The 25,862-nt window shown below is 43.0% G+C and overlaps 2 protein-coding genes across 15 annotated transcripts in view; one reads left to right on the top strand and one right to left on the bottom strand.

The window, feature by feature from the left end:
* Window positions 1-1,411: 1,411 nt before the first annotated feature.
* Window positions 1,412-13,313, bottom strand: ARMT1 (acidic residue methyltransferase 1). 11 transcript variants are annotated; one of them, XM_030213895.1, is made up of 7 exons: window positions 12,889-13,005; window positions 12,325-12,400; window positions 11,529-11,622; window positions 9,709-9,814; window positions 7,677-7,918; window positions 6,379-6,544; window positions 1,412-4,206 (listed from the first exon to the last, which is right to left on the bottom strand). In XM_030213895.1, exons 2-7 carry the CDS (start codon window positions 12,329-12,331, stop codon window positions 3,436-3,438), a joined length of 1,386 nt encoding a protein of 461 aa, XP_030069755.1. In that variant the 5' UTR covers window positions 12,332-12,400; window positions 12,889-13,005; the 3' UTR covers window positions 1,412-3,435. The 11 variants fall into 11 exon arrangements, with proteins under 11 accessions (XP_030069755.1, XP_030069756.1, XP_030069762.1 ...); XM_030213896.1 differs by lacking the exon at window positions 12,889-13,005 and adding an exon at window positions 12,725-12,877; XM_030213902.1 differs by lacking the exons at window positions 12,325-12,400; window positions 12,889-13,005 and adding an exon at window positions 13,288-13,313.
* A 77-nt stretch (window positions 13,314-13,390) lies between these two features.
* Window positions 13,391-25,862, top strand: part of RMND1 (required for meiotic nuclear division 1 homolog) — a 34,243-nt gene continuing 21,771 nt past the window's right edge. The window contains exons 1-6 of one of the 4 annotated variants that reach the window (XM_030213910.1): window positions 13,440-13,467; window positions 13,498-13,538; window positions 15,949-16,425; window positions 22,284-22,392; window positions 22,939-23,014; window positions 25,436-25,475. In XM_030213910.1, coding sequence (XP_030069770.1) covers window positions 15,967-16,425; window positions 22,284-22,392; window positions 22,939-23,014; window positions 25,436-25,475 — 684 coding nt within the window. In that variant the 5' untranslated portion in view covers window positions 13,440-13,467; window positions 13,498-13,538; window positions 15,949-15,966. The other 3 variants (XM_030213908.1, XM_030213907.1, XM_030213909.1) reach the window with 3 other exon arrangements.

Below are 25,862 nucleotides of genomic sequence, written 5' to 3'. Positions count from 1 at the left end.
GGGGGTCCCCAAACCCCACCAGCTGACCTTCCAGTCCCATTTATATTATTTCATAAGTCTCCCACTGGAAAGAATGGTGACGACCTTGTAGTACTACCCCTGAAGCTTAATTAAAGGAAAGCATTGGCCACTGTTGGAGGAGGGGGTGGTGGTGTTGGTTTCTTCACCCATGCTTCAGTTAAATAAAATAGATATGTAAATATCAAAATGTATTGCATATATTTTTTTAATTTACATACAAAATTATTTGGAAATAATACACATAGTGAGAACAGAAATGGAAAAATTAAGGTGGTTTTTATGACCCTTGAAGACTGGCTCCATGCCTGTACATAGCAGCAGTGTGGTTTAAGGCTGGACAAGTTCTGTGGTCTTTTTCCTCCTCACATTATGTAACTAGGTTGTCAATATAGATAGAGCTTTGGATGTACTGGTTTGTTCAGCAAAGTTTTTTTTTTTTTTTTTAGTGTATTAGGAAACCATCACTACCATTATGTTCACCACTCCTCCCCTCAGCTATGCTGTGCTTTCTGGAGGCTGGAGCCAAAGTAATGTCAAAGACAGCAGGTTCAGCGGCAAGCAGGAGGACAAGAGCTGCATTGGGTGTGTCAGTACTACCCGCAGTGCTGCTGCTCTAGAGGAGTGCATGGGGACGAGGACAAGTGGAAATGCACGAGTATAGGGGCAAAAAGGTTCCCGGGCCCACCTTGACACCAACACCTCAGCTAAAAAAAACTGAAAGAGGAGCTCACGTTGATGAAAACGGGTGCATGTGTTTAGCAATTTTGGCAATTAAGAAGACCCACTGATAAACCTGGCGAGAATATTTATCGATTTGTTTTGAGAATTTTGGCAGAGTATAATCTCCACTGAGCTAATCTCATCTATGTGACTGATAACGCAGCTGATATGAAAGCAGCATTTCGAGATGAGGTCTGGATCGGTTGCGCAGGCCATAATCGCACTCTCTCATGGACTCGTCTTCAAAAACTGAAGTTGATCCGAAAGACCCCCCCCCCCCCCCCCCAGTGAGGAAATGGAGGAGTAGCCTAATGGTTAGTGCTACTGCTTTCGACTCCTAACCATGACTCTCTTACTCAGTACCCTCTCACTTATTGCCCTATCCTTTATCCTCACCGCTTTATTCCCCTACCCTTAATTGTTCTGTCTGTCTCATGTCTTATCTAGATTGTAAGCTATTTGAGCAGGGACTGTCTTTTTTTGTGTATGGTGTGCAGCGCTGCGTATGCCTTGTAGCGCTATAGAAATGATTAGTAGTAGTACTTTGATCCTGGCAACCTGGGTTCAATTCCCACTGCAGCTCCTTGTGACCTTGGGCAAATCACTTAACCCTCCCTTGCCCCAGGTACAAAAAAGTTAGATTGTGAGCCCTCTAGGGACAGAGAAAGTACCTGCATATAATGTGTACAGTGCTGCTTACGTCTAGTAGCGCCTTTAGAAATGATTAGCAGTAGTAACAAAAGTCAAACACTCACTGAAGAAAACGCTCAAGCGATGTATGTCAGTTCAGTGAAACGACGCGTTGAAATCTGTGGCAGAAAATATGGAGGAGCTGAGGGCAGCTGTCATCAAAATTAATTTTTCACAGTTTGTCAAGATCAGTGAAAATGTCATCTCTGATGTGACGAGGCTGAAAAACAGTCTTGGCAGATCATAAGCTAAACACAGTCTTGGCCTTTCTTCTACCACCTTTCCCCAATGGGCAACTTATCCAGAAACGCTTTGAACCTCTCCTCAGCATTTATGATCATGTCAGGCCCCCAAATCCAACAATCCAGGTTTTTCAATGAGAAAAAAAATATCTGCTGAACAAGCCACACCAAGGATAAATTCTTGGTCCCCAAATCTTCTAGAAATTGTTCTTTTCTGGCAAGAGGAACATGGCAACCTTTATCCAAAGTCTCAGAAGCCAAGTGAAAATTTGCCTTGCGAGATCTAATGAGGACACAGGTGGACAGTGTGCGCCGAGACAACTTCCTGGCAGAAAATTCTGAAGCAGCAAAATTTGTGGCATAAGCTCGTAAGTGGAATCAAACTTAGGGGCAGCGTTTTTGACCTAAGTGCATGTCAATGCAAGATTCAGTGAATCATACCAACATGGAAGGTTCTGTTTGCACAAGATCCACAAACCCTAAATTTGTTCCCATGCTTTTATGGCACCTTATCGCTGCAAATCCAGCTTTTTACTCCAATTAAAGTAATGATTTGCAAAAAGGTGAAACCCAGGCACTGCTTTTATAGTAGCTGCAAGTGGTTTGCAGAAAATAAATTCGTATTTGATTTTCCATATATTGCACACAACGCAGCAGCAGCTAACTGTATTGAGTGGAGGAGGGTTGGCTTTCATTTCTCTCATTACTTGCTGAAGAGCATCCAAAAAGGTCTTGAATTCATCAGTGAATCACAGTAATATTTTTTTTTTTCAAATTTATTTTGATACTGTTTATTACATTCCAGCTCAGTGATTTCTAGTACAAATGACTTGGTCATGTTTCTTGAACCGTAATGTTGGTTCTTGCTTCTTTGGAAATTTAGACAACCCACTTGATGGTTCTAAAACAGGTTTTTTTGAGTTGAAGAAAATCCAAAATCTGGGTAAAAAGTGTCAAATGATATTGAACAATGACTTTAAATCAAGGATTATAATTTATTCTAGTTCTATTTCTCTTTTTCTTTTGCCAGGATCACTTTGTAACCCATAGAGAAGGCAGATAACGTTTGTTTGCCGCTTTATGTTGTGAGAGAAGGTTATGCAACAAGTGAGGTGAGGATGTGGCCAGACCAAACACTAGGAACCAAGTAGGAAGAGGAACTGTATTAGATATAAATTAGTGGCAGGTGAGGAAGAAAGAGAAACATAGGTATAAAAATTGGCAGGGATTTAACGAGATGTCTTCTCAATACTGAAGGTATAATTACACTACAAAGAAAAATAAGAGCTGGAAATCTATTGCAATTTGTTTTTTTTCAGGATTTAACTTTAATTGTATTGTTAATTTTCCAGTGATTTACCACATTATCCCTAAGCATCAAGAATCCCTGCCTGCAAACTTAAGAGATGGCATTCAAGGGTGCGATAACTGAAGTGTCGGTGGTTCTCTTCATTCCTGTGGTACAGGCTGTTCAACCCAACAGTAAACACAGCACACGCAGTTTCAAATTCAAAAGACTGTCGGAGAAACAAGCCAAAAGAAATGTATTGCCACCTATGCCATCGCTCGCTCCAGGAGCCTTCAGCCATGAAACTAAAATAAGCAAGAACCCTAAATTAACTGCCTGTTAGCTCCGAGAGAACAGACAGGCAGAGCCCAGCATGCTGGAACTTCTGCACACGTGCTACAGCATGCAAAGGATTCCCAAGCAGAGACATCCCCGTTGCTCACCTCTTTGGTGGATTGCAAACATACTGTCTGTTCATATCAAAGCACTAAACTGTATTACCCCATACTGCCCACTGATCATCCAAGTTGGCTCAGAAGATGTAAGCTGTTCACCCTGACCACACTTCAAACCAACCTGGATATCTGCTTTAAGTGTTCTGATACTGCAAAGAGGTGCAGGATGAAACCTGTTTAGAGCCTGAGAAAATGGAACCGTAAAGTCCCATTTCCGATCACCTGTGAGCTTCCTATAGTTCAGGTCACCTTTAAAAAGGATCAGGTCGGACTTCTGTAGCTCAGTATACAGATCAGGAGCAACCTGGGCCACCTTACAAAACTCATGCGGAAGAGTCCAAAAAAGGTGATCATGGTACAGCCAAACCTCCTTTTTCAGATTACTGTCCCAGTTACTCCCGCACTTAGACATCCACCTATGATTGGCTGCTCGGAGCTGCTGAATGGTCCACTGAAAATCAGACTTTGTAGTGTCTGAAACGTACCACGGAATGCTCTTGCCGTGAAAATGAATTTCCGTGGCCAGCTTGGAAGCTAGCAGGAAGTCTGCCAAAATAAGATCGGTCACAAGTTCGAATCCAGCGTTGTCCAGGACAATGTCAACTCTTGAAACGGAAGCTTGGCTGCTCCTCATTTTCATGCCATGAGAGAGGACTGTCCACAGGTGATCTGTATCGTTGACTAAGATGCAAGACTGAAGGTCAGTCAGGGAGGCCAGGGGGCTGCTCTTCTGAGAGTTGTCCTGCCCAGCTGAAATGGAGAGGTCACACTTGTTCCCCCATAACGAAACCTGTGTGGGAGAAAAAGCAAGCTGTAAGTTAGTCTTACTTCACGGAATAGTCTGGTGTTTGGCACTCGCAACTGTAAAAATCAGAAGAGGCAAGTTCCAATCCTATCGCCAACCCTTACTGTGGAATACTAAGGGTGGGGGTGATCTACTAATAGAATGCACTAGCACTTATCGTGTGTTATCTGTTGCACAGCCCATTTTATGAAATGGGCCCTGTGGCAAATATAGAGGCATATTTTCAAAGCACTTAGCCTTCCAAAGTTCCATAGGTTTCTTTCTGACTTTACTTATTTCTTAGTTGATCTCACACAATCAGTTTCTAACCCAGTCAATCACTTTAGGATCACAGCAAGATATTTACAAGTAACCTGTGTGGAACTGTATCAAAATCTAAGTACACCACATCTAGCAACCCCCACCCCCCTCCGATCAGAATACCCGATCACTCAATTACAGAAAAATGATCAAATTCACCTGACAAAATCTACCTCTGTTGGACTCAGTGACCGTCTCTGGGAAAACAAGTCTAAAGTCACCAGAAACAAACCAAAAATGAGGTTTAATGAATTCTGTTACAGCAAATAATGTTATACAACAGGAGGTTAGAAAACTGTACGTTAGATAAACTAAGGGGTCCTTTTACTAAGCCACAGTAAAAAGTGGCGTGCGGTAGTGTAAGCGCGGGTTTTGGGTGCGCACTGAAATATTTTTAAGCACATGTACCAAAAATGTCTCTCCCCCCCCCCCCCCCCCCCGAAAATGGACGTGTGGCAAAATCAAAATTACCGCGCGTCCATTTTGGGTGTCTGACCTTACTGCCAGCCATAGAGCTAGCGGTAAGGAATCTGCGCGGTAAAGACCTCTGCACGTCTACTACACGCGGCAAAAATGAAATTACCGCAAGAGCCACACAGTAGTGCAGTGGACTTTGATCCTGGGGAACTGAGTTCGATTCCCACTGCAGCTCCTTGTGACTCTGGGCAAGTCACTTAACCCTCCATTGCCCCTGGTACAAAATAAGTACCTGAATATATGTAAACCGCTTTGAATGTAGTTGCAAAAACCTCAGAAAGGCAGTATATCAAGTCCCATTTCCCTTTCCCTATTTGAGATTCTACATGGAATGTTGCTAGTGGAGGAGTAGCCTAGTGGTTAGTGCAGCAAACTCTGATTCTGGAGAACTGGGTTCAATTCCCACTGCAGCTCCTTGTGACTCTGGGCAAGTCACTTAAACCCTCCATTGCCCCTGGTACAAAATAAGTACCTGAATATATGTAAACTGCTTTGAATGTAGTTGCAAAAACCTCAGAAAGGCGGTATATCAAGTCCCATTTCCCTTCCCCCTTTTCCCTTATGACATCACAATATCAGAAGTGAGCCAAGTATCGGGCAATCAAGCCATTGTGACATCACTGATTAGGTTGTCTCTTATTGGTGGAATGAGTGGAGGAGTAGCCTAGTGGTTAGTGCAGTGGACTTTGATCCTGGGGAACTGGGTTCGATTCCTTGTGACTCTGAGCAAGTTACTTAACCCTACATTGTTCCTGGTACAAAATAAGTACCTGAATATATGTAAACTGCTTTGAATGGAGTTGCAAAAACCTCAGAAAGGCAGTATATCAAGTCCCATTTCCCTTATGACATCACAATATCAGAAGTGAGCCAAGTATTGGGCAATGAAACCATTGTGACATCACTGATGAGGTTGGCTCTTATTGGTGGAATGAGTGGAGGAGTAGCCTAGTGGTTAGTGCAGTGGACTTTGATCCTGGGGAACTGAGTTCGATTCCCACTGCAGCTCCTTGTGACTCTGGGCAAGTCACTTAACCCTCCATTGCCCCTGGTACAAAATAAGTACCTGAATATATGTAAACCGCTTTGAATGTAGTTGCAAAAACCTCAGAAAGGCAGTATATCAAGTCCCATTTCCCCTTCCCTTAGTAAAAGGGGCCTAAGTGTGGAACTCATTAATTCAGTTTTGATATTTTGAACCCATGATGTGAAAATCAGCCACTCTTAAAATGTTGGATCTGCAACTTTAGTCATTTTCCCAGAGAGTCAAATTTTAGTTCCAGGAATGAGTATTTATGTGTTTTGTTTTTTTTGTTTTAAATAAGCCCATGCTGCCACAGAGAGGCACCGACCTCTATGCAGAGAATGAGGCAACATTACCTGCAAGAGCTTAAAAAATTCCTCCTTCAATTGCTCTTCACCCACGTCCTTGATCTTTTTGGCGAGCTCCTGAAGGTAAGTACATAAGGCAATAATAGCTTGCTGGGACTGGAAGAAGCTTTCGTTCTTTACCTCCTTAAACACATCAAAGCTGCAGAGAGGAGGACTACAAATAAAATAAAACCCAATTACAAAGACTAAAGTTCAGACACATCTGTGTTCTATGATACAATAAAGGAATCTTTTACATGCTCATCTTCCAATGTGGTATAATACATCATTCAGTGTAAAAAAAATGTGACGAAGGATGCTATACTGGAGAAACAAACCAGATGCTAAAGACAAGATTTAATTGCCAGCCAGGATTCCACCCCTGTGGGGCAGCACTTTACAAAACCAGACCACTGTACCAGTCATTTCACAGTCAGAATCCTGAAAGGTAACTTTAAAACAATACAGGAACGTAAGACCTTTGAAGTCAGAATGATTGAATATTTTGACGACAAAACAGACAGGACTTAACAAAGATCTGGGTTTCCTAGCCCATTATAAACCATAAAGTTGTATTGCTCTGTTTGTCACCCTCCTCTCACCTATCCACCCCCATCCTGTTAGGCTATCACTGAAATGCTTTGATGTTTCACTTATATATACTGTCATCTACCACATTTGCTTATTTCTGATCTGACAAAGAAGGGCAACCTTCGAAAGCTAATCAAGAAATGTATTAAGTTATGTCCAATAAAAAAGGCATCTTATTTTCTTTTCCATGTTTTATTTCTATTGATTACCTTTAAAAGTGGACTAACACGGCTACCACACCTCTCTACTTATGATACAATAGAAATGTGTTCTGCTCTTTAAAATGGTGTCATATTATTCCTAGAATTTAATTTGCCTATTCGAGTTTCTCTCACTGTTCTAGCTGTGCATTCCACTGCACATTTGGTCATTTTCTTATAGTTATACCATTACTAAAATATAAGTGGCCTTTCACTTGACACACACTGCCTTGGGTGAATGGCTTCATACCGGTGGTTAATAAATCTTAATCAAGTGCCCTTAATAAAAAAGGAGAATCAAGCTTAAAATGGAGAGTGGCTAGTGTCCCCGCATGGCCTATAGGAAACCTCTCTTTTCGTTTGAGTGATGCTGACTGACAGTTCTGTAACTTTCCTGTATCTCAGACACCGATGTAAAAGCCTGTACAACTGAATTCTGCTCCCAATATTGCCTCAAATCTGAGAAAGAGCTGGACACACCTTACAGACCGTCTCTAACACAGGAAAGACACTGACCTCAACACAATTCCTTCATGGATCCTGCGGTACATGTAACACTCCACATACAACCAAGGGGATTTAAACCAGCTGGGCTGGTCATTTTCACTTAGTAAAGACTGCTGATGTTCTAGGTACTGGTTCCACAACTCTGTATCGGGCAGGTTATCCATTAGCAGAAGCAATGGTTTGTCAGTATGTAACTCATTTCGTAGTTTAGAAAAGGCAGCCAGGGCTTTTTTTTCAGCTTCGATACCTTCCTAAGATCAAGTAAAATAAAGCATTATTTCAAACAAATTGGAGAAAATATTTTTTTCATTCAATGAGTAATTAAACTCTGGAATTCATTGCCAGAGAATGTGGTAAAAGCAGTTAGCTTAGCAGGGTTTAAAAAAAAAAAAGGTTTGGTTAATTTCCTAAAAGTAAAGTTCCTAAGCCATTATTAAGATGGACTTGGGAAAATCCACTGCTTATTTCAGAGACAAGCAGAATAAAATCTGTTTTACTGTTTTGGGAAATTGCCAGGAACTTGTAACCTGGATTGGCCATTGTTGGAAACAGGATACTGGGCTTGATGGACCTTCAGTCTGTCCCAGTATTGCGACACTTATGCTCTTTTTACAACCTTCTGTACATTTCATGGGGCACAGATCTTGCCGGAAAAAGAAGAAAAAAAGCCAGAGTATCCCCCCTCTTATTTCTGCTGTCCTATCAATATTTGTAGTTCTTTTCCTTAAGCCTCTCCTAATATTGATATTGTGCACTACTGTAATATTGGTTTTCCTTAGCGGTATATCAAATAAATGCAACCTGAACCTGGAGTCTCTGCCTATGGCTACTAAGAGAGACGAGGTTCCCTGTGGTCTAGACTGGTAGAAGATCAGAGAGAAAACCAGGTCATTCCAGTTACAGACTTGCAGCTCTACAGATCAAGGTTTTCTGATCCATGATTACTTATTGTGAGCAGAAAAGAAACCATTGAAAGCACAGTGTGGTGTGATGTTCATTGACCAGTATTATGAGCTCTCTTTCCTCTGTTAATTGAGAGTGTTGTGTTTTCCTTCACTTTTCAACTATTGAGCAAATCTCGTATCATTAGTGAAGTGGATCTTATTTCTACTTTCAGTTGTTATTAAAACAGGTCTAGCTCAAAAAGTCTTAGATTTTGTCCTGGACATTTTTATTTTGTTGCACAATGGCTGAAAAACACCCAGGTCTTAAGACACCCAAATCCTGCCCTTAACACACCCCTTGAGATGTGTGTGTGGCGGTGGGGGGCGCACTGCAGACAGACTGCTTAGAAAAACGCCTGGAAAATGAGTTTCAAAAATACCGATTTGGACATTTTGGTGAGAAAAATGTTCAAATGCTGCTTTATGCCACTTTTATAAGCCCCATAGTAACACAAGGAACAGGTGTGTTCCAGTGGCGTAGCCAGAATGGGACCACGGGGGCCTGGGCCCCTGTAGATTTGCCCCTGGACCCCCCTGCCGACGACCCTCTTGACCCTCCCTCCTGCGGCCAACCCGCCGTCGCCTACCTTTGCTGACGGGGGACCCCAACCCCCACCAGCCGAGCCGAGACCCTCTTCTTCCCAATCCTGCGCAAGGCTTCGTTCTAGTCGTGCAGGACGTCAGACTCACAGAAACAGAACGAACCTTTGTTCTGTTTCTGTGAGTCTGATGTCCTGCATAATGTACGTGCAGGATGTCAGACTAGAACGAAGCTTTGCGCAGGATTGGGAAAAAGAGTACCTCGGCTCAGTTGGCAGGGGTTGGGGTCCCCCGCCAGCATAGGTAGGCAACGGCGGGTTGGCGGCGGGAGGGGGGGGTCGAGAGGGTCATTGGCAGGGGGGGGTCAAGGTTGGTGGTGGGGGGGGTTCAGCAATGGCGGGGGGGGGGGGGGGCGGCAGCGCCGGGGGGGGGGGGGGACTAAAATGTGCCCCCTCACCTCGGGCTCTGGACCCCCCTCCCGCCAAAGTCTGGCTACGCCCCTGGTGTGTTCCACTTTCAATGCTGGAAAAGAATAGCAAAAAAAAAAACAGCGTTACCTCTCCATATTCTTCCAAAAATGCACTTTTAGTACGATGCACCGTGTCGATCACTTTAGTCAGGATCTGAGGCAATCTGTCTTTAACTGTAAAATATGCAAACGACCTACAAAGAAAAAAATACCGTCTATTCATATTCATGGCTGATGTTTCCCTCTAAAGCAGTGGCTCTCAACCCAGGCCCTCAGGACACACCTAGCCAGTTGGGTGTTCTGGTTTCCCACAATGAACATACGAGATAAATTTGCATACAGTGGAGGCAGTGCATGCAAATTCATCTCATGCATATTCATTGTGGGAATCGTATAAAAACCAACTGTATCTTAGTCTCTTAGGGCAGTGGTTCCTAAACCTGGTCCTGGAAGCACCCCAGCCTGTCAGGCTTTCAGGATACCCACAATGAATATTCATGAGAGAGATTTGCATGCAGTAGAGGCAGTGCACGCAAATCTCCCTTATGAACACTTATGGGGGGGGGGGGTAGTTTTATAAAGTAATTTTAGCATGTATGTGTGCACGTAAAATGGATTTCAAAACATTAGGTCAGGGCGTTGCCAGGGGCATGATCTGGGAGAGCATGGTTGGGGGTGTGATCTAAACATCGATAAAGCATGTTATCTATGCTTGTACTTGCTCACTCTATGCACACACATTTACACCTGCACTTGAGAAGGTACATTGGCCTGGATTTGCATTAGTATTTTATAAACAGACAGATATCTATGTATCTTTATAAAATATGGTAAACTAGGCACCTTCACTCCCTGTTATAAAATTACTCTTAGTGCAGATGAAATGAAGATACAGAGTCAGATGTACAAAAGGGATTTTCTTCATGTAGGAGGTCATTTTATAAAGGTTTTGTACAGCTATTTATGCGTGCATGTGTCCCATGCATGCCTACAAGCATTCCCACAACGTAGTTTTGGTAGAGCAGAGGCAGAGTTGGAACTTACACATGCATGTCATAAAATCAACAATGCTTTGGTCAGGAACAGGTACAATTTAAAACCAGCCTCAAAAAAAGAAAGTTGTTCGGTGGGATATGAATGCAGCCAGCGGTAGCAAGATGCACGGCTGTAGAAGGCTGTCACAGGGGCAGAGTGCAGCAAGGTGGAAAAGTGCAGAGTTGGGAGCTGACACAGAGGACACTGACCTGAACAGCCTGCTTGGTGAGTGGAGGTCAGAATGGGGGAGGGAGTAATGGAGAGCTGCATAGCAAACACACTTGTAGGTGAGGAGAACAGCTTGAACCTTCCATGAATGCTGTAGCATTTCAGCCAACTAGAAAAACTGAAGGACTTCTCATTCTGATCATACAGAATAGAATTAATGTTAATAAAATCATCTTTTCCCTTTGATATTATATTTGACCACTTTAGAAGTATGTTTTTTTTCTGGCACATAAGTTACTTATTCAGAAAGTCTTAAAAGATCTCATTTAGCTGGACATTCATTTAGGGTCTCTTTTATCAAACCCACGCGGCTTTGTTGGCATTACTGCACCAGGAAAGCTAGCGCAGTTTGGTAAGAGGTCCTTAGACATTTGACAGTTAACTATAGTGAACATTGAACTCCCCAGCACATTCATCCTAAACCAGCAGCACAAGTGGTGATCTGGGTTCTCTCACTCCCTTTAGACAAACAGAAACTGACCAACGTCCCTGACTGCTCAATTTGTGGGCTAATCTGGATGTGCTCAGGGGCACGATGGGCAAGCTTGGGTCATGGTTAAATGTTTTATTTAATGCAGTATCCAGTCAGGAAGTTACTCTTACAACATAAGAGAGTTTTAAAGAAAAAGGAAAGTCAAAACAAACCCTTTAAATCTGGCTGAGAGAGAACAGGGAACAGACATTTTTCTTGCCCAGGAAATGACAAGTGCAGCAGTTAACACTGTGAAGACACTTGCTTCTGCAAAAAAAGAGAGAGAGAGAGAGAGAAAAAAAAAAAAAGAAAAGCACAAAGAATTACTGAAATGTTACCTGTTTCCAACTGTGGCCAATCCAGGTCACAAGTATCTGGCAGAAACCCAAATAGTGGCAACATTCCATGCTACCAATCCCAGAGCAAATTGCTTCCCCATGTCTATCTCAATAACAGACTATGGACTTTTCCTCCTGGAACTTGTCCAAACCTTTTTTAAACCCAGATGCGCTAACTGCTGTTACCACATCCTCCAACTCCTCTCCTTCATTAAACATGCCTTCCCTTGAGTCAGAAAGTCATCCTCTTGTCACCCAGCACACTTTTGCACATGGGGTAATTTTACAAAAGGATTTCACGCAAAAAAAAATCCTTTCAAAAATAGGAGATAAATAAAGTGAGGCAAAGTATTAAGGAATGTGTGCTCAAAATTTTTCCACGTGGTAGGTCCACTTTGCTGTTTTCTTCAGCAGTGATCAAGATAAATGCACTGCTGTAACGAGTGAAAGAAGGGGTTCAAAGAGCGAGAACATTCAAATGAGTGTGATGCACACCTAATGACCGAGGCTTGACTTTGTAAAGTAGCTCCCTATAATCACCAGGAAGTGGCCCAACAGAAACAGAACAAGGGTTCTCAATCTGGTCCTCATGACATACCCAAACAGCCATGTTTTCAAGCTAAACATTTACCTCTCATGTATATTCATGGTGGTTATCCTGAAAACCTGACTGGTTGCATGTATCCTGAGGGCTAGAATGACAACCCCTGGAGAGAAAAAAAAAAACTTTCTATGGTAACAGCGCATTTGCAAACCTAAATATATGACTTTATTTGTACACTCAATTTCAGTAGGGTTAGTACAGCTTCCTGCAGGAATAAGATCCCTGCAGTTATTTATTTATTGCATTAGTATCCCACATTTTCCCACCTCTTTGCAGGCTCAATGTGGCTTACAAATACATCATGAATAGTGGAAATATATAAGAAAATACACATTTAGTATTGCAAAATAAACATTTAATAATTTAGACATTTAGTAAGCAAAATATCTGTGAGATCTGAAGGGTCTATGTAGGATCTGTTTTGTACCCGGAGCAAAGTAAAGACCGGAAGAGCCGGATTTCACAATCAGCACCACTTCCACTTTTTTCCAGCACTGCTCCTTTGCGTCTCCTTTTCTTCCCCTCCCTCGAACCCGTCCTAAGTCCAGCACTTCCTTGTTCCCTCAAGCCCCTTCCCAAGCCCAGCAGCACCTCTTTCTGTTCTTACTCCTCCTAAACCTGCTTTCTTTTAGGGGCCTGTACAGCGATTACAGCCAGGTTGCCTCTGCAGCTGACTAGTCCAGAAACTCCCTCTCCCTGCCTCGCGCCCCGCCCACCCGGCGCGTACTACACACAGGAAGTTGTAAGCGAGGGGGCGGGGCAAGCAAGAGGATCCTCCCCCACTCTCTGCAGCCGAGTAGTCCAGAGACTCCCTTCTCCTCCTCCTCCTTCCACGCGCCGGCGCTCGCGGCGCGCCGCGTACACACAGGAAGTTGTAAGCGAGGGGGCGGGGCAAGCAAGAGGATCCTCCCCCACTCTCTGCAGCCGAGTAGTCCAGAGACTCCCTTCTCCTCCTCCTCTTCCTCCTCCTTCCACGCGCCGCGTACACACAGGAAGTTGTAAGAGAGGGGGCGGGGCAAACAAGAGTTAGTAACGCTGCAAAGTAAAAAAAAAAAAAAATGCAGCAGGAAAGGTTGAAATGTGTTTGGGCTCGAGTGAGCGCTCCCCTCCCCCCCCACACCTCTCCCAGCTACGCGTAACGAATCTGCGTTTACGCTTTCACAGTTAGGTGCAGACGGCGGGCAAATGCCGATTGGTGGCGCAGGTGCACGAGAGTGAGTGACCCGGATGAGGAAGCGGAAGCGGAAGGTGATTAACAGTGTTAATTTAACACAGTCAGAGACAGAGTCTGTGGACAGCTGCGACCGGGCTTTACATGTCAGGCGGCCACTCTCTCTCGCCCTTAAAGCTCCGGTGGGTCACGAATAAAAACATAAAATAGAGAGAGAGAGACGCTCCATGGCCTAGACAAGAAATCTTAGCAGTTTTAGTTCGACAAAAGTAGCTGTGAATCTAAATATTTAAAATCAGTATTGTGAAGATATTGGGGCATATTTTCAAAACAAATAAAAAGTTTTTTTTTTTTTTAAACCCTCATAAGGTAGTAGATGGACGTTTTTCTCTCAAAAACGTCCAAGTTGCGGTTTTTGACTCACCAGTTTTTGACATTTTTCTCCACGGTTTGTCCAGATTTCAAGAGGGTGTGTTTTGGGTGCGACATGGGTGGCACCAAAAGATAAATGTGTTTTTCTGCCAAGACCCTTCATTGGCTCCCTATCCGTTTTCGCATCCTGTTCAAACTTCTTCTACTAACCTATAAATGTACTCACTCTGCTGCTCCCCAATATCTCTCCACACTCGTCCTTCCCTACACCCCTTCCCGTGCACTCCACTCCATGGATAAATCCTTCTTATCTGTTCCCTTCTCCACTATTGCCAACTCCAGACTTCGCGCCTTCTGTCTCGCTGCACCCTACGCCTGGAATAAACTTCCTGAGCCCCTACGTCTTGCCCCATCCTTGGCCACCTTTAAATCTAGACTGAAAGCCCACCTCTTTAACATTGCTTTTGACTCGTAACCACTTGTAACCACTCGCCTCCACCTACCCTCCTCTCTTCCTTCCCGTTCACATTAATTGATTTGATTTGCTTACTTTATTTTTTGTCTATTAGATTGTAAGCTCTTTGAACAGAAATGCTAAATAGTAGTAGTAGTAGTAGTAGTGGTGTGCTGGAGCAGGCTCTCACAGGCTCTCGAGAGCCGTTTGTTAAGTTTTTTTAAGAATTTTGTGAGCCGGTTCGCCATGGCTTTAACAAATGGATCCCAAAATGTGGGCTTGGGTCCCTCCTGAATTCTCTTTTACTTTGCTGGCGAGAGAGAGCCCCCTGTTAACAATTTACCAGCACACCCCTGGCTATAATGGAACAAAACGAAAATGTCTAGGACCAAAATGTTTTTGGTTAGACCTGTTTCATTCATGCCCCAAATGACCTCTGGAGGGATTAAGAAATACCCCCCCCCCCCCATCCCCCTAAGATGGGACAGTACATACCAGATAGGATGGCCATTTTTATTAGAGCAGCAGGCAGGTCCCAGGAGTAGCCTAGTGGTGAGAAGGGGACCCAGACCCTTATCCCACTCTTCCTGGTACACTTGTGGTGGAACATGTGAGCCCTCCAAAAAACACTAAATACCTACTGTACCTATGTATAGGTGACACCTGCAAGCTTGAGGGCTATTGTATAGTTGGTGTACAGTGAGTTACAGTAGGTTTTCTCTGTTCCTGGAGAGGTCACCATGCAATATAAGGAGGTTATGATGAGATATGTACCTGGGAATTTTTATGTGAAGTCCAATGTAGTGCCCCCTAGACTGCCCGCACACTGCTGTCCTGGGCCAGTCTACTAAGAATGGTGACTGGTTTTTGGACTTTTTTTTTTTTTTTTAATGTTCCCAAAAGAAAAATGCACTGAGAACAAAACATCTAGAAAAAGACCATTTTCGAACCAAAAAGGTAAGACTTTTTCAGGTTCAAAATGGCTGTTTGCCACTGGATGTTTGGACGTTTTTAACAAAACATCCAAAATCAGACATGGAGGCATATTTTCAAAGCACTTAGCCTTAAGTTTCTATGGAACTTTGGAAGGCTAAGTGCTTTCAAAATGAGCCCCTTAGACATTTTATCAAAAATTCCCCTTATTATGTTTTCTGATAGTTAACCTGATTGTTCCCTGATTTTTCTTACCTCTAACTGCTGGGTCACTGAGTTTTGCAAGAACCAATAGAAAATAAAGTATGTGGTAGTTTTAGCAAGAGCACTTCAGGAAGAAGCTATTCTGTCTGCTGACTGCAGGCCTTGTTGGAGTTGTCTATTTGTGTCTTGTACTTGATTTGTGTGACCACCTTGTTTCATTGAATTGGGGATTTTGGATTGCAAAGTCTGACATCTTAAATTTGCATCTGAAGTGACAGTTCAAATGGAATCATAATGCAAGGAGAAATGTTTTGCCTAATAGCCATCCATCTCTTTTGCACAGGGAAGTACTTCAGCAGATATTAGCTATGCAGTAATGAAGATAAATTTGGTTGAATTTGCATGTCATTAATGAAGCATTACTGCAAACAAATTTCAACCTTTTTCTGACTCATTCTTTCTGCTGTGCACCAGTGTCATTTAGAAATAGTTGAACATGAATTCGCTTTTCTTTTTTGCAGGTCAGTGTGCACTGATGGGGCTTCTCACCAAATCTCCCCACGTTGTGAGCAAATTTTTCCAAGCTCGAAGCCTTAACATGCACTTACAGAAAATGCAAAAGTCAAATAATGGACTTGAAAAGCTAACTGTAGGAGATACAAGGCAGAACTTATACTTTCTGAGCCCAGGTAATCCGTGTTGGGTGCATTTATATCAACAGAGTACAAATAAACACATTTTCCAGGCGCAAGTCACTACTACAGTGAGGATTCGAAATGAGCCTACACAGTTTGCTTCCCAGAGAACAGCAAGTTGCCAGCACAGTTTTATGTGCTATAAACAATTTTTTGAAATGTCAAAAAGATTCTATTCACTTGTATCAGCTGATAAATTAGTATCACAACAAATGCTAAAACCATCTAAGAGGCCACCAAAAGCACCAAGGACCAAACAGCCATCCAGAGCAAACCAGCCATTGCTGTCAGAAAAAGAGGTAAATGTCCTTAGTGGGTTTATTTTCCCTTATTTTACCTAGTAGACTAGATAAGTCTCTATCTACTGTCATCTGCTATGTTACTGTGTTGGTATTATTATGGAAACAAACATCATATTAGACCTAATTAACCCGTACATTGATCTGTCACTTATATCTTCCAGTAGGTTTACTACTACTACTAATAGCATTTATATAGCGCTACCAGACGCACGCAGCGCTGAACATTTGACATAGAGAGACAGTCCCTGCTCAAAGAGCTTACAATCTAGGTAAAACAGACAGACAAGACATTACGGGCAAGGGAATTACAGGGTAAAGAGGAATAGGGGAGGAGGAGGAGGGCAAATGAGTAGCGGCTAGGAGCCTGTGCTAACCCAGTGGTTACCAGGCAACGCCGATTACCGCTGGGTAAGCACCAGCCCTACAAAAATAGAAAATACTTTTGTAGTACCAAAAATGGTGCATGCTGGGGGTGGGAATTACCACCGGGCTCCTAGTCCACACACTAATGCTGAAGAGTCATTTCTATATGCATAATTTGTTATATCCTTGTTTGCTCTGACTTTTTTTTCCAAAATATTTATTAATTGATTTTATTTTGTTGGAGTCTAGTTTTGATGCGTAGTGGTTAATTCTCAAACTGAGGAGTTCTGGTGTATAAATAGGCATTTTTAGCTAGAAGGGACTGGTAAAAGTTGTTTGTTTGTTTTGAGGTACCCTTAGGCAGGTGTGTCAAACATACATCCCGCGGGGAAGTTCTGTGCAGCATGTGTTAACAGTATATAATGCGCATTCTAAATTTAACATATGGTTAATTATATAATGTAAATTTGGCTCGTAAGTAATTATAATGGGGAGAATAGGGAGGATGAATATTTTAATATGGCTGTTGTAGCAGCCCATCTAGACATGATCTTTACATACCTTCTGTTAGGCATTAGTTTTTACTGAACTATTAATATTTTTGTGACTTTGTTAATTACCTATACATCTTTTATATTGCTATCATTTTACATTGTGTTTCACTTTTATTGATTCTATGTATATTTGATATTCTCAATAGTAAATTGCAAACTTCCTTGATGGACTTTTGCTTTCTAAAGGCAGTCGAGCAAGACTTATAAATAAACAGTCTTGAAGAGTAATTTTATAAACGTTTTGCCACATGTAGAAAAGGGCTTTGATAAAATTGTGCAAACGCATACATGCACAAAAATACACACTACAGAATGTACGTACGTACCATACTTTTATACTATCTGCATGTACTGTTCCTGGGTGTAGAGTTTGGATGGAGCAGAGGTGAAGTTGCAATGTGCTTACAGTAACACATAAGGGGTCTTTTACTAAAGCTTATCTCGAGTTATCTGCAGCAGGGCTCATTTTATTCCTATGGGCCCTGCTGCAGATAACGCAAGCTAATCTTTAGTAAAAGACCTCCATACTCATGTACTCCAGAACAGCTGAAAATGTGCGCATTGGCATTTTTGTACTGCAGGGGCTGGTTTTGGTTTCCTGATTCATGAAGGCATCTAGGTGCTTAGGTTACTTTTATAAAATAGGTGCCAATTTGGACTTTTCACCTATGGCATCCTGTTGTAGAATCAGTCCCTTAATGTCCCAACATAGAAAATACTTCTGGTGACTAAGATGTCGAGCCTCGGTCATTAGGTGTGCATTACACTCATTTAAGGCTCTCACTCTCTTTCACTCATTACAGCAGTGCATTTTTTCAGATCTCTGCTGAAGAAAAAGGCAAAGTGTCCCTACTATTAGGAAGAATTTTAAGCACACCTTCCTGCCTACTCGGTCTTTGTTTCCTTGTAACTTTTATAGAACATAACATATAACTAAAATGTTTTTTACAGGACACATAAAAACGGTAATTTATTAAAGGTTTCATGTACATGGGCAAGTGTTTATGTTCATACAGTAGGTTCTGATGATTACCTAGTTTGTGTGCAGGTAAAAGTGCATGCCGAGTATGACAGCATGCACGTCACTGTCTGTTGCGTCTTTCTGCCACTGAGAATGGCACATTTCTAGGAGTTATTCATGGTTAATTGTATTTCATTGCTTCACCTTTCTGCACTGTGTTCAGCACACTGGAGACCATGAAGGTGATTTTTTTTAAATAAATGGTATTTTTGCCTGTCAGTTTGATGGGACCTTACACTAGTTGTTAACTTTTGGTTTGAAATAGAGGGAACCCCTCTTAATTGCACTTCATCTTAGTTCTTCTATGCTGTGAATCCAGATTAACCTTCTGGTCCAATAAATATGTCTGGGTAGGTAAAGTTATTTCCTTTGACAAAAAGGGCTCTTCCTTGAATGTAAACAACTAGCTGGATGGAGGGAGGCTGGGGTTTAAATTTCTTAGTCGTTGTGTTATCAAAATGTAAAAGTCAGAAGAGCCACCCCTCCTCCAAAAAAAAAAAAAGACTATCGGATGTTATATGCGATGAGTGGTTCAACCTTCAATGAGATGTGTGTAGAAACAATTGGAAAATTATGACTGGAGATGTAATGCCAGCCTAAAAAGCAATAAAGTCTTGGTAAGAATTGTGTATATTGAGTCTCATTTTCAAAACACATAACTTTGTATGTCTATTTGGTTTGAAAATGAGCACCATTGTGATAGATGTATGAGAAACTGAATTATCTGCTTGATTTCAGTTACAGGGGCTTGTTAAAAGTTGTCATGCTCTGGTATGGTTTCTCTCCCCCCACCCCCCCAACCCCAATTCTGCTGTCTAAAGATTGAAGTTGAAAATACATTAAAATAGAAATTTTGTTTTTCTTGATCTACTCTACACAACACACAGTATGCTTTCAACATGAAAAAACATGAAAGTCCCTTTTGCAATAAACTTTATTACGGACTCGACACAGATCTGTGTTTCGGCCACAGGTGTAGAGCCACTGTGTCTAGTGGAGCAGCGCATCAAGTGCCTAAAATACACGCTGCTCCTTTTTTTGAGTTCAAAGGTCTTTAAGACCCCCTAGACCAGTGATGGCGAACCTATGGCACCCGTGCCGTCGCCAGGGGTGTAGCCACGGGCGGCCCTGGACAGGCCCAGGCCCAGCCACTTTCCCTCTAGGCCCGCACACCCAACATCCCCTCGCATGTCCTCCCTGCTGGCGCTGATTACCTCCGTCGAAGCGGCCGTGTCTTTGAAAGCCCAGCCCGTCTCTAGCCTTCCCTTCGTGAGTTCGTTCCCTCGGAGTCAGTCCAGCCTTCTGACATCATTTCTGCGAGGGCGGGACTGACTGAGGGAACGAACTCACAAAGGGAAGGCTAGAGACGGGCAGGGCTTTCAAACATATGGCCGCTTCGACGGAGGTAATAAAAAAGATTTACATGCAGGGCATGGAGGGGAGGGCAGGAGAGAGGAGGGTTGCTGGACATGGATGGATGGAGGGGAGGGCAATTGTTGGACGGATGGAGGGGAGGGAAGACAGGAAGGAGATGCACATGGATGGAGGGGAAGGGAGTTATCAGCATGCATGCAACAGCAAAAATCACATTAATTATTCAAAAGCATGCCAAATGCTTTTAAAGTTCTGTTATTCAGGTTAAATTGCCCTGTTTCCACTTTGCGATAAATAATTAGATTTTGGGTTGCTGTTTGGGCAATCGGTCTCTAAAAGGTTCGCCATCACTGCCCTAGACACAGTGGCTCTACACCTGAGCTCACACTACAGAGACTCCTGAGGAAGGCCTGTAGCCGAAACACAGATCTTGTCCCAGTCTCTGGAGTTATTAGTCCATTTTCCACTTTTTCTTCTGTTTTGTACTTTGTACCATCCATTTTTCCCATAATGTGTGCCAGCCTTCAAGTCCCTGCTGCTGCAAAGCATCCATACAAAATGTTCCCACCATCATGCTTTATTGCAGAGATCTGTTACTAGAGGGAGGCTCTGTGTTCTTTTTGCATCACACATATTACTATCATTGAAACATTTTAGTCTCATCAGACCACCTCCTACGTATGTACAGTGTTCCCAAGCATTTCTTTGCAAACAGTATGTGACACACATGTTTTTTCTTTACTCATGGCTTCCTTCTTGTCACTCTCCTATACAAGGCATGTTTGTGGTGTAATCTTGAAATTATTACAGTTGACATTTACCCAGTCTCAGCCAGAGAGAGCTCTGTAGTTTTTTTTAAGGTGATCTTAGGCCTTACTGTGACTTTCCTCAGCAGTTTCCATAACCAATGGCTGCTGACCAGTGTTGCCAGGTGGGCGGTTTTACCACCCAATTGGGCGGTTTTCCGCGACCCGCCGCAGGAAATTTTTGCCCGCGGCGGGTTGCGGTTTTTTGGGCTCCTTTTGGGTCGTTTGGGCGGTTTTAAAAGTGTTTTTTTTCGGCCGCGGGGGGCGGGGTTAGTGACGTTTTGGGCGGGGTTCATGACGTTTTGGCCGGGGCCGATGACGGCGGGGGCAGGGTTGATGACGCGGGGGTGGGGGTGTCAGGGGCGGGGTTTGACTTTGGGCGGGTTTTGGGCTGGATTTGGGCTCGATTGGGTGGGAAAAAATTTTTCCACCTGGCAACCCTGCTGCTGACATTGGGGGTACAGCCTGATGAAGGCAGTGGCTAGATTTTTGCCAGACTGTTTTCCCTTAAAATGAAGGGCCTGACAGTACCCTAAGGGGGATATCCAAGCTGTATTTTTGAATAATGTTATTCTGTTTTCTTTTTTGTTGTTTTTTTTTGGGGGGGGGGGAGGGGGGTTGGCAGCTTCGTGGTTGTCATGTTTAAACCTTTGCTTCAGATTCACTTCATACAGTTCTTCATTCAGGAGTATTTCTGTTGTCATTTAGATAAAGATGTTTATATTTATCTTATCATGAGGCTTGTGAAGGCAGTTTTTGGAACTTTAGCTAATTTGGGGTTGCTGTGACAAATGCTGTAAACACTTATGCAATCAACGCATTTCCAGCTCTTAATATTTCTATAATTGTTCTGTCATGTTGAAAGTGTAAAGGATGTTGTGTAGATCAATGAAACAAATTTCACACATTTTGAATTGTATTTTTTAGGCAGCAGAATATGATAAAAATGCAAGGGTGTGAAGAGCTTCAGTTATGCTTAGGTCCAGAGATGGTTCCTCTGTCTAAAATTACCCTGGTAAGAGTAAACTCAGGTGTATTCTCCCAAATTGAAACATCAGCAGTTTAAACACCTTCTTTTTCACACAGTTTTTTCTGGATCGGCTTGACTATATAAATGTTTCCCAAGTCCAGTCCTGGAGTACCCCTTGCCAGTCAGGTTTTCAGGATATCCACAATGATTGAAAGGGATTTGCATATAGTGGAGGACGTATATGCAAATCAAGTTCATGCATATTCATTGTGGATATCCTGAAAACCTGACTGGAAAGGAGTACTCCAGGACTGGACTTGGGAAACACTGGACTAGATAACCTAGAAACATATTTATTTGACTCATGAAGATAACGTAGCATTGAATTTTATTCAACATTGCATTAACCTAATAGCATCCAACATTGAATCAATTTATGTGCAAGTTTTCTCTGTTCTGTCACTGGAGTAAAATGTGTTCCAGCTTTTTTTCATTTTGAGTTCCCTAAGAAAAATAAATTTATTTATTTGTTGCATTTGTATCCCACCTTATCCCACCTCTTTGCAGGCTCAAAGTGGCTTACAATACATCATGAGTAGTGGAAAAATGTTAGTAGATAAATATTTGGTATTGCAGGATCTTGGTCAGCATGATGTTAATAAAACAAAGTCATAGTATACAAGCAGATATTATGAAACAGTTCTGAATATGGATGTGTGCGTTGTGCATATTCACAAGCCTTTGCCTTTCACTTGGTTGTGGTGTAGGATCTGATGCAGTGTACAGCATTTGCAACAGCCGATGAGTATCATCTCGAGACTCTCTGCCATGATCTGACATCTCAAGGATACTTTGAAGTCAAAAGTTTGCCCAGAGGTATCTTTCTTAACAAAATAGTTGCAACTCTATCACATTCAAAACATCTTAAAGATAAGCAGAAAAATAGAGGTTCTGCTAGGAGCAGAGTGTTTCGGATGCCTATCCAAGGATAGTCAGTGTTTACTTTTCTGTATAGACTTTTTAGCCAAAGTGCTTTGCAGATAGAATGATTGTTACAGCTGCTGAATCGTTCATCTACTCCTGGAACCTCTGTTTGTTTCAAGCTGGCATCTGATGGCACAATGAGGCCAGTCACAGTAGTACCTGTTTAGAATCGACAAAATCATTTGTAAAATTTGCTTATTTAATCACGCCAAACATTGGTGCTGCTCCCACGGAAAACCCTACGCCAGCTCAGATCTGGTATTAGGGTTTGCGGAGCATTGGGGAGCCCTGTCCAGCATGCATTTGCATGCTTACAGGCCCTCCTCCCTAGACAAAGGGGCTGGTCCAATAGGTCCAGCCCCCTAACCCCCCCCCCCCCCCCAACAAGTTTCCCTGGTGGCCCAGTGGCCTTCTCACCTCTTTTGGTTTTGATTACAGATGCAGCAAATGTTTTGGTGATGGTTACCGAACATTTTGCCAAAGAGAAGGACCTTGGCATGATATTTTTCTTCAGGTATGGTGGAAGGCTACTTTTGTAGCATTTGGAGGATAGACGTTACTGCTATTCATTATCATTAACAGAAACATACAAACTATATTGCTCAGTAAACTGTATTTTCATAGGTACCTGCACTAGAATATCGGAAGCTCTGCTTGGGGGTGAGCTGTAGCATGAGTACAGGAAGAGGCGGGCCCTCCTCACTTTTGCCTCCTTGATTTACGCTGAGTGAAAGACCAGGCCTGATTTTACCAAGGATGAAGGAAAAGGCCTGGGTTTAGATTTATAAACCATTTACAGAAAAGAGTGTGTGTGTACTGTACAAGTAACTGGACCTCTTTATGCTCTACAAGACCAGACCATCACAGTATGGGAGACTAACTGGAAGTTCTGTTGGCCTGCGCTCTTCTTGATAAGCTGTTCTGAATTAGCACATATAAGCACCGCCACGCTGGGAAAAGACCAAAGGTCCATCAAGCCCAGCACTCTGTCTCCGACAGCGGCCAATCTAGGCCCCAAGAACCTGCCAAAAAACCCAAAATTTAATAACGATCGATGGACTTTTCCTTCAGGAATCGGTCCAGACCCCCTTTGAACTCAGCAAGGCCAGCTGCCATCACTACCTTCTCCGGCAATGAGTTCCAGAGTCTAACTACCCTCATTAATGGTGAGAGCAGCAGTGCATTCTCAAAGGGGGGGGGGGGGGGGGGATAAAGAGACGTCCATGTGCACCTTTGGAAGTCCAGTAACTAGGCCAAAACATCAGGCTATATTATGGCTATGTAGATTTTATTAGTTCTATGTAGTAGTGAAATAAGACTTCTCTATATATTGTATTGTACTGTGAAGCAGTTTTCCTTTGTGCTACTCACAATTCTTTTTTGAGATTCATTCTCTTGTATCAGTTAATTGAGCTCCAGGCTGAGCTAGCCATGAACCTGGAACTAGAAATCCATGTGTGCAGTGAGAGTATGATGTCGTCTGCCACAGCCTGTCCCTGGTGACATGAGCCCCGTGATCAGCTGAAAAGCTATTGAAGCAGTGTATATTCTCTCTCCAGAGTTTGTACCTGAGGCAATGAAGAGTTAAGTGACTTGCCCAAGATCACAAGGAGCAGCAGCAAAATTTGAATTGGGCTCCCCTGGTTCTTAGCCCACTGCTCTTTTAAGCTACTCTGCTTTAATGAAGAAGTGGAGTAAGCAGCCACCTCCTGAGTTCATTCTGCTCCAAAATTGTCACCAGCAGATGATCCACAGTCGCCTTCTTGTGCTGCCTTCCTATTCAGTCCCTTTCGTTGTTCCAGCATGTCTGTCAAGCAGGGGCACTGAGGCACTGGCCTTCCATTTTAGAGCCCAAAGTCCCCCAGGCTACAGCAGTACTAACAAGTCCCTGGATAAGCCAGGCTTTTAAGGTTGTACTAGAAAACAGTTGCCTTCCATTATGTAGCTTTCCACTATTCCAGAACCCATGGGATAGTTGTGTCCATCAACCAGGAAGTGGAGATAGAGAACTGAAAACTGAGCTGACACACAACTCTCTCTTGGCATCCAGACAAGCTCTTCAGTATTTTCTGTCTCCAGCAGGTAGATGGACACACTTTTTGTCCTCTGCTTTTGAGTGATTTGCTCCTGATCCTGTTGGTTGACTGGTTCCCAGTTGAGCTTTGCAGGTGACTTGAGTCTGCAGAGTCATATCTGGAGGTCTTCAGATCCCTGTCTCTAGTGACCTAGTGAATTTAATTCTTCCCTCCCTTCACCTCTTCCTTGTTTCTTATGGAGCTCTCCTTTTTCTAGAAAAACAACCTTTAAAAAAAAAAAAAGGAAAGAGGTTTGCTGCAGAGTGTGGGGATGGAGAATGGAGATCAATCCTGAAGAGAGTAGGGATGGAGTATCAGTCCTGAGCCTTTCTCATCTGTGGTAAGATTTGTGAAGTCTGTAAGCTTGTGGGGAGCAGCCAGCAGTGGTAAGTCCAACTAAAGTTTGACTTGGAACCCCTTGGAAGGCTTCAAGTTCTAGTTGCTGCAGGGCAGGGATTCTTACTCAACGCTTGGGCCACATTGTGCTGTGCTGGTGACAGGGTAAATGGCAGCTTCCGCTGAGGCAGTTGAGTGGTGTTCCTGCTGTGGGACTCACTGGCCAGCCCACATCAAGGCATTATAGTGTGTGCAAGCCTGGAATCCCACAGGATGCAAAAGAAATGGTGGCAACACATCTTCATATTCGGTGTAGCATCTACATAAATATTGAGCAATTGGACTGGTTGCCAAGAGAGATACATCTCAGCTCAGTTTTCTGATCTTTGTCTCCACCTGCTGGTTGATGGACACAGCTATCCTACACATTCTGGAATAGTGGGCAGAACTAGTGGAAAGAAAATTATCAGGTAAGACCTAATTTCTCCTTTAGTCTGATGAATCTGTATCTCCTTTCAACACAGGGAAGGTGCAGTAGTATTCTGGAATGTGGAGGACAAAACTGTGAGTACACAAATCTTTTCACCTTACAGTATCCAGTAATTATAAGACCCATTCCCCTGAGCTGAGGGCTCAAGTGCTGTGTGCTTCCTTTCACTGCTGAGCCTGAGGAGGTCGCATGTTCTGCACTTCCTTTCACTAGTAACAGATTGCAGGGTATCCCTATACCAATTTCTCCCTGGTTAATTTTGAAAGCACACAAACAGAAAGCTCTCTGGGGCTTGGAAGCCAAATGGCTATTGACTGATGAAGGTTCGTGGCCAGATGACTGTATAGGCAATCATTCATTGATAAGGTTGATGCTGGATTTTGGTGAGGTTGCACTTTTAGAGGGCAGTTCGATAAAGGAAAGGAGGTGTGTACTTTCTTTATACTCATAGAATACAGAGT

This window comes from Microcaecilia unicolor, chromosome 9 (assembly GCF_901765095.1).
Source record: "Microcaecilia unicolor chromosome 9, aMicUni1.1, whole genome shotgun sequence".
Classification (NCBI taxonomy): Eukaryota; Metazoa; Chordata; class Amphibia; order Gymnophiona; family Siphonopidae; genus Microcaecilia; species Microcaecilia unicolor.
Note: the sequence above shows the minus strand (reverse complement) of the source record. Positions and strands in the feature narration are given on the sequence as shown.

Coding starts and splice junctions, on each gene's coding strand:
- ARMT1 (XM_030213895.1), bottom strand. Junction 7,919..9,708: donor TTTTGGAAGAATATGGAGAG/GTAACGCTGTTT, acceptor ACTTGATCTTAG/GAAGGTATCGAAGCTGAAAA. Junction 6,545..7,676: donor CATGAAGGAATTGTGTTGAG/GTCAGTGTCTTT, acceptor TTTTATTTGTAG/TCCTCCTCTCTGCAGCTTTG.